Source organism: Pan paniscus, chromosome 11 (genome assembly GCF_029289425.2).
Source record: "Pan paniscus chromosome 11, NHGRI_mPanPan1-v2.0_pri, whole genome shotgun sequence".
NCBI classification, from domain to species: domain Eukaryota; kingdom Metazoa; phylum Chordata; class Mammalia; order Primates; family Hominidae; genus Pan; species Pan paniscus.
In genome coordinates, this window is record NC_073260.2 from 105,486,096 (window position 1) to 105,494,088 (window position 7,993).

Here is a 7,993-nt window from a genome sequence, read left to right on the forward strand (position 1 = left end):
TTTTAAATTGCTAACACGTTTATTCATGAATGAAGCCAAGAAGAATTTATAAATGCATTTTAATACCTTGCTGATAAAATAGTAACATTCCGTCTTTGCAATCTGATACGGAATACAGGAAGATACTGGTAAAGGCTTTGATGTGCATATCTATCATAACCAGGTAATGAGAACACACACGAACCACCTACTTTAGTGTTACACCATACCAACTTCTCAGAAAGGCCAGCTTCAAGCTCTACTGGGTAGCTGAGTAAATAGCGTCCAATGTTTAAAGACTGGGGAAGCGGGGAGAAAGATGAAAGAAGTAAGCAGAACACACTTCAAAGCCCACTTTTAAGCACACGACATTATGAATATTAAAAATAAAGGATGCAAACAAAAAAGGCAATTCAGCATTTTCCGAAAGAGCATTTGGCAATATTCAACGCATAAGGAGACTGTGCTTGGGGCCATCCACTCTCTCCAGCTTCTCAAAGTGTTTCCGGGCATTGCGAATGTTGATCAGAGTGGCCGCAGAAGGGATCGACGGATCTGACATGACCACCATCACGTACGTATTTGAGGTGAAGATGTCGATGAAAGCAGCGAAGTTGGAATTCCTAACTTCCATGCTCTGGAAGGAAGCGGCCAATTTACTGCAGCTCAGCTTGAACTGTTTGATGATGTTGCTGATCTTCTCAAACCGGTGGACGTCGCGCTGCTCTTTGCACTGGTAGTGGGAAATAACCAAGAATGTAGCTCTTTCGAACAGCAGAACTTCATCGGCCTCAATGATTTGGGCAAAATTCCTGAGGTTCATCTCCAGCTGCTGAACGTTGGGAATCAGCTGGTAGACGATGCTGGACCAGGCTTTGTAGAGCGTCTCATCCCAGATGGACGTTCGAAAACAAGCACACTCCAGCGGGCGAGACAGACGCCTCAGGTCTTCCTCTCGCTCTTTAAAAATCAGGTCACGCTGATCCTCCTGAACCAGATCCATTTTGTGCACCAGGCAGAAGATTTTGGCGTCAGGAGAGTTCTGGAGGATGGCCTCCAGACACGACTGGTAATAATGCATGTCCTTTTCCAGTTCGCGGCTCTCCACGTCAAACACGTAAATCAAAACTTCCACGTTACGGAAGATATTGTCTCGCTGGCTGGTGAAGTAATTTTCCATGAAGGTGTCCTGACCGCCACAGTCCCACAGGTTCAGCACCAGGTTCCCTAGGAATCGGACGTGGGAGTGCTCCACGTCAATGGTGGCCCCCAGGCGCCGGGTGTCGCGAGCAATGTAATTGGCGAAGATTATCGACCTCATGCTGGTCTTCCCCGACCCGCTCTTCCCCATCAGCAGCACCTTTTTCTTCATGGCTGTATTTGGCATCACCCGCCGGGGCACCGCGGACTGGGCCTGAGGGCGCGGCCTACACGCAGCGCCGAGGGAGGGGTCGGGGGCTGCCGGGGACTCGCAGGCCGCGCCTCGCTCCGCTCCGCCGCGCAGCTGGGCAGGCAGGAGAGTCGAGAGCGCGAACCCGGGGCTGGAGAGGCCGCGGACGGGCTGGCTCTTACTCAGATGGGAGCGCCCGCGGCTGTCAGTGGCAACGGCTCGGGAGTTACGCTCGCTTTCCGGAGAGGGAGCCGCTGCGTCCCCGCCACCACCCACTTCCGGCGGCGATCTCGCGAGAGCTCCCTCGCTCCGCCCTCCGTGCCCGACGAGCCTTGAAAAGCCGCTGCTCTAATGAAACCTAACCGGGGCGGCGTGAGCCCTAAGATGGAAGGGAAGCTCGAGGACTTCGGTCTTTTGTTCTGTTGCAGCTGGGTTTGCGGTTGCTAGGGGTACGTGTGTGGTTGGCCGGGGGAAATGCTGCCCTCTCGTGGCCAAAAAAAGCCCCAACCACCACCGCCACCGCAACTGGCTTTAGGAGCGAGGTGTGTCGGGCCGGTTTCCGCAGGGGCAGCCGACTGGTGAAGTGGAGGGAAAGCCTAACTTCCCAGTCCGCTTAGGCCTCCCCAGCTTGCCCGGCCCAGTGAGTACAAGGGCAGGGCAGATGGAGACTGTGCAGGCGCGGAAAGTGAGACTTGTAGACAAGCGATTGCCCGTTGCTGCGCAGCTAGGTAATAGCAAGTCCCTCCTAGGAGACATCCTGGCTTCCAGTGGGTGCTTTTAATTTCTTTCTCACATCTGCTTTTCCGTAATCTCAGACTTTAGAATTTATAATTAGAATTCCAAAGCTCGAGGAAATGATAATGTGGAATCCCATGCATTAGTTCCATCCTTACAGTAACCCTGTGAATTAATAACCCTATTTTCAAGTTAGGGAATCAAAGGTTAGAGAGGTTAAGTCACTTGACCAAGTTACACAGATACTAAATGATGAAATGGAATTTGGTTTTAGACAGTCTTGCTGCGGTCTATTTGCCTAACAATAGGCTACCCTGTGCCCCTCTCAAAGCATAATATAATTCTGCTCTTGGTCTTCAAGTAGTTGAGTGAATCAGTGTCGCCAGTATCGTTCATACAGAATGAATGAGAGTCATCAGGATACTGAAGCCTCTGTATCTACCTTAAAGTCCTTTTTTTTTCTTTTGAGACGGAGTCTCACTCTGTTGCCCAGGCTGGAGTGCAGTGGCGCGATCTCAGCTCACTGCAACCTACGCCTCCTGAGTTCAAGCGATTCTCCTGCCTCAGCCCCCCAAATAGCTGGGATTGTGGGCACCTGCCACCACGCCCGGCTAATTTTCGTATTTTTAGTGGAGACGGGGTTTCACTATGTTGGCCAGGCTGGTCTGGAACTCCTGACCTCAAGCCAGCCACCTGCCTCGGCCTCCCAAAGTATGGGATTATAGGCGTGAGCCACCGTGCCTGGCCTAAAGCCCTTATCAAAGTGTATACTGTACTGTACAAATTCAGGTATTCCATTCTTTCATTTATTCAAAAAATATTTTAATTCCTACTGTTAACGTGTGCAGTAAAAGAAGTTCAAAAATGGCCTTTGCTGTAGTTTATAGAAATCATAGAGTGAAATTCCGTAATGCAATATAGTATGTGGAAAATCTCCTCTCAATGTATTCAATTTCATCTCCTTGGTGATACCTCTTCTGGAGCCTTCTTATCTGATCGCCTTTCACCACCATTCTGGGGTTTCCCTTCCCCGTTCTTTCGAGTTGGGTATTCTTTTTCCTGATTTCACATCTTCTCATTTTTGGCTCATTTGGTGGAACACATGTTCCAATAGTTTCCAGATAAAAAGTATGAGGAGAGTAAAAATTTCAAGACATTGGATGTCTGAAAATTTCTTTGTTTTTACCCTCACACTTGATTGGTTGGACACAATTTTTCCTCAGAGTCTTGGAGGCATTGCTCTGTTGCTCCATCGTCTTTTAGCAGCCAGTAGTCTGATGCCTGCTTCTTGGTTTTGATCTATTCTTTCCTCTCTAAAAACATATTCGAAATTTTCTTATTCTAGTGTTCTGAAACTTAATGATAATTGGCATTGTTGAGCCCAAATTTGCATTGTACTGGACTCTCCAATGTGTCTTTTAATTTGGAAACCATACCCTTGAATTCTAAACAATGTTCTTGAATTGTTTGATGATGTATTTCCTCTATTCTGTCATGTGAATACTCCTAAGGTCTGGATATCACATTTTATGGAATCTCCTCTAATGTATTTTTTTTCTTTTTTTTTGGAAACAGAGTCTCACTCTGTTGCCCATGCTAGAGTGTAGTTGCACGATCTTGGCTCACTGCAACCTCCACCTCCCGGGTTCAAGAGATTCTCCTGCCTCAGCCTCCCAAGTAGCTGAGACTACAGGCCTCCACCACCATGCCTGGCTAAGTTTTATTTTTGTTTTTGTTTTTGTTTTGAGATGGAGTCTTGCTCAGTAGCCTAGGCCGGAATGCAGTGGCACTATCTCGGCTTACTGCAACCTCCGCCTCCCAGATTCAAGCCATTCTCCTGGCTCAGCCTCCCGAGTAGCTGGTATTACAGATGCCTGCCACCATGCCTGGCTAATTTTTGTATTTTTAGTAGAGAGGGGGTTTCACCATGTTGGCCAGGCTGGTCTCAAACTGCTGGTCTTAAGTGATCTGCCCGCCTCAGCTTCCCAAAGTGCTGGGGTTACAGGCATGCGCCACTGCGCCTGGCCTTCTTTTCTTCTTAAAAAAATTTTTTTAATTTATTTTTAGAGACAGGATCTTTCTCTGTCAACCAGGCTGGAGTGCAGTGGTGAGATCATAGCTCACTGCAGCCACCACCTCCTCGGCTCAAGGGATCCTCACATGCCAGCCTCCCAAGTAGCTAGGATTATAGGTGTGTGCCACTATGCTTAATTTTTTTTTTTTTTTTTTTTCTGAGACGAAGTTTTGCTCTTGTTGCCCAGGCTGGAGTGCAATGGCATGATCTCAGCTCACCACAACCTCCGCCTGCCGGGTTCAAGCGATCCTTCTGCCTCAGCCTCCCAAGTAGCTGGGATTGCAGGCATGTGCCACCTTGTCTGGCTAATTTTGTATTTTTAGTAGAGATGGGGTTTCTCCTTTCTCCATGTTGGTCAGGCTGGTCTCGAACTGCCGACCTCAGGTGATCTGCCCGCCTCGGCCTCCCAAAGTGCTGGGATTACAGGCGTGAGCCACCGCACCTGGCCTGCCTAATTTTTAAATATTTTTTTGGTAACCCTTTCTTATTTTCTTTTTCTGTCTTTTTGTTCTACTTTCCAGGAGATTTTTCTCATCCTAATTTTCCAACTCTTTGGAGTTTTAAATTTTAATATCATATTTTTAATTTCCACAGGCTGTTCTAATTGTTCTTTTTAAAAACATAAAATTATTTTCTTGGATTAAATATCTTCTTTTATCTCTCTGAGGATAATAGTAACATTAAGAAAAAGTTTTTATCCCGTTTAGTCTTGGTTTCTTCCAAGTTTCTTTTGTTTGTATGTTCTCCTTTTTTTTTTTTTTTTTTTTTTTGAGACGGAGTTTCATTCTTGTTGCCCAGGCGCAACGGCGCAATCTCTGCTCACCGCAACCTCCGCCTCCCAGGTTCAAGTGATTCTCCTGCCTCAGCCTTCTCCAGTAGCTGGGATTACAGGCATGCGCCCCCAGGCCCGGCTGTTTTTGTATTTTTAGTAGATACGGGGTTTCTCCATGTTGGTGAGCCACCGCGCCCGGCAGTAAAAGAAGTTCAAAAATGGCCTTTGCTGTAGTTTATGGAAATCATAGAGCATATTCATGTTAGAAACTTTCCTTATTTGTTCAGTGATCATTGGTTGTCTGCTCCTATTTAAAGTTATTTAAAAACCCGTGGGTAGCATTGAAGACTATCAGGTTCATTAAAATGACTGGGCCATTTCTTTGAAGAAAGTCTTGCCGCCTGCCACATTTAGACCTGTGCTCTTTGGCTGGTTAGATTCTCCCAGGATTCTTCTACTGGGATGGGGTGTGTATAAGCCTGATTAATAGCATTCTGGTTACTAAGTGGGAGAAGAAAGCTAGGTTGCTAATATTCAGTTTATAGGCCAGCTTAATCCTGTTTACAATATGGTACTCCAGTCCTCAGTGTCTCTGGTGTTTCCCTAGTCCAGAGACCCCCTGTTTTACTCTTTGCAGGGAATAAAAACTGCTAGTCTTAGATGAGAGACGGACAATTGCCCAGCTATGTGAAATTGTGAGGGGATCTGTAAGTCTAATTGCATCTTAAAGAGCTCTTCAAACAATCCCTCCTTTTTAGTGCAGTCTCTGCTCTCACTGCTGCTACCGATTCTTGAACCATTTGGAGGTTCTGTGGTAAAAATGTTGCTCCTTGGCTTTCCCTACTACTGGCTAAGGATTCAGCTTTCGTTTTTTTTTGAAACGGAGTCTCGCACTCTCACCCGGGCTGGAGTGCAGTGGCGCCATCTCGGCTCACTGCAAGCTCCGCCTCCCGGGTTCACGCCATTCTCCTGCCTCAGCCTTCCAAGTAGCTGGGACTACAGGCGCCTGCCACCACGCCCAGCTAATTTTTTTGTATTTTTAGTAGAGACGGGGTTTCACCGTGTTAGCCAGGATGGTCTCGATCTTCTGACCTTGTGATCTGCCGCCTCAGCCTCCCAAAGTGCTGGGATTACAGGCGTGAGCTACCGCGCCCGCCGGATTCAGCTTTCTTGAGTCAGCTAAGTCACTTACCATTCTTGCTTGTGCATTCCTGCTTCCAAAAATTTTGATTTTATCATCTCTTACCCCATTTTTTGTTCTTGCCATCTCATCCTATTTGTCTCATGTTTGTGGGATTCTGGAGAAAGATAAATGCGTGTGTTCAATCTGCCAGCTTTCTTGGAAATAGGAGAGATCTTAATCTAAAATGCTCCAATGGAATAATGATAATTTTATAGTAAGTAATACCGAAAGGGAATTGAAAAGTTTTTTTTGTTTTTAATTTTTGTGGGTACATAGTAGGTGTATATATTTATGAGGTACATGAGATACTTTGATACAGGCATGCAAGGCATAATAATCACATCATGGTAAATGGGGTATGCATCCCCTCAAGCATTTATCCTTTGTGTTGCAAACAATCCAATTTTTTTTTTTTTTAAGACAGAGTCTCACTCCATTGCCCAGGCTGGAGTGCAGTGGCGTGACACACTGCAGCCTCTACCTCCCGGGTTCAAGTGATTCTCCTGCCTCAGCCTCCCAAGTAGCTGGTATTACAGGCACCCGCCACAAAACCTGGCTAATTTTTGTATTTTTAGTAGAGACAGGGTTTCACCATGTTGGCCAGGCTGGTCTCGAACTCCCGATCTCAGGTGATCCGCCTGCCTCAGCCTCCCAAAATGCTGGGATTATAGGCGTGAGTCACTGTGCCAGGCTCAATTATACTCTTTTAGTTATTTTTGAATGTACAATGAAATTATTGACTATAATTATCCTGTTGTGCTATCAAATACTAGGTCTTTTTTTTTTTCGAGACAGGGTCTTACTCTGTGGCCCAGGCTGGAGTGCAGTGTTGTGATCACTGCTCACCGCAGCTTCCACCTCCTGGGCTCAAGCAATCCTCCCACATCAGTGCCCCTGAGTAGCTGGGACTACAGTTACGCACTACCATGCCTGGCTAATTTTTGTATTTTTTGTAGAGACAGGATCCCACTATGTTGCCCAGATTGCTCTTGAATTCCCGGGCTCAAGTGATTTGCCTGCCTTGGCCTCCCAAAGTGCTCCAATTACAGGTGTGAGCCAGCATGCCTGGCCCCTACTAGGTCTTACTCATTCTTTCTAACTACTTTTTGTACCCATTAACCATCTCCACCTCCCCCTTAACCCCCCTGTTATCCTTCCCAGCCTCTGGTAACCATTCTTCTGCTCTCTGTGTCTGTGAGTTCAATTGTTTTAATTTTCAGCTCCCACAAATAAGTGAGAACATGCAGAGTTTGTCTTTCTGTGCCTGGCTTATTTCACTTAACATAATGACCTCCAGTTCCATCCATGTTGTTGCAAATGACAGGATCTCATTCTTTTTTTTTGTGGCTAAATAGTGTATATATACCACATTTTCTTTTTTGGGGGGACAGGGTTTTGCTCTGTTGCTCAGGCTGGAGTGTAGTGGTGCAGTCTTGGTTCACTGCAACCTCTGCCTCTCAGGCTCAAGTGATCCTCCCACCTCAGCCTCCTGAGTAGCTGGGACTACAGGTGTGTACCACCATGCCTGACTAATTTTTGTATTTTTTGTAGAGACAGGGTTTTGCTATATTTCCCAGCCTGGTCTCAAACTCCCGGGCTCAAGTGATCCTCCCGCCTTGGCCTCACAAAGTGCGGGTATTATAGGCATCAACCACTGCACCTGGCCACATTTTCTTTCTTTCTTTCTCTTTATGAGGCAGAGTTTTGCTCTTGTTGCCCAGTCTGGAGTACAGTGGCGTAATCTCAGCTCAACACAACCTCCGCCTCCCCGGTTCAAGCGATTCTCCTGCCTCAGCCTCCCGAGTAGCCGGGATTACAGGCATGCACCACCATGCCTGGCTAATTTTGCATTCTTAGTAG

General features: G+C 46.7%; 1 protein-coding gene across 1 annotated transcript; it reads right to left on the reverse strand.

Moving 5' to 3' along the window:
• On the reverse strand, nucleotides 1–2,182 carry RRAGA (Ras related GTP binding A). The gene has a single exon (XM_003822607.5). It carries the CDS (start codon nucleotides 1,364–1,366, stop codon nucleotides 425–427), a length of 942 nt encoding a protein of 313 aa, XP_003822655.1. The 5' UTR covers nucleotides 1,367–2,182; the 3' UTR covers nucleotides 1–424.
• Nucleotides 2,183–7,993: the final 5,811 nt, after the last annotated feature.

What these genes read in the sequence shown, in the direction of transcription:
- RRAGA (XM_003822607.5), bottom strand. Translation starts at nt 1,366, where the DNA reads ATGCCAAATACAGCCATGAAGAAAAAGGTGCTGCTGATGGGGAAGAGC.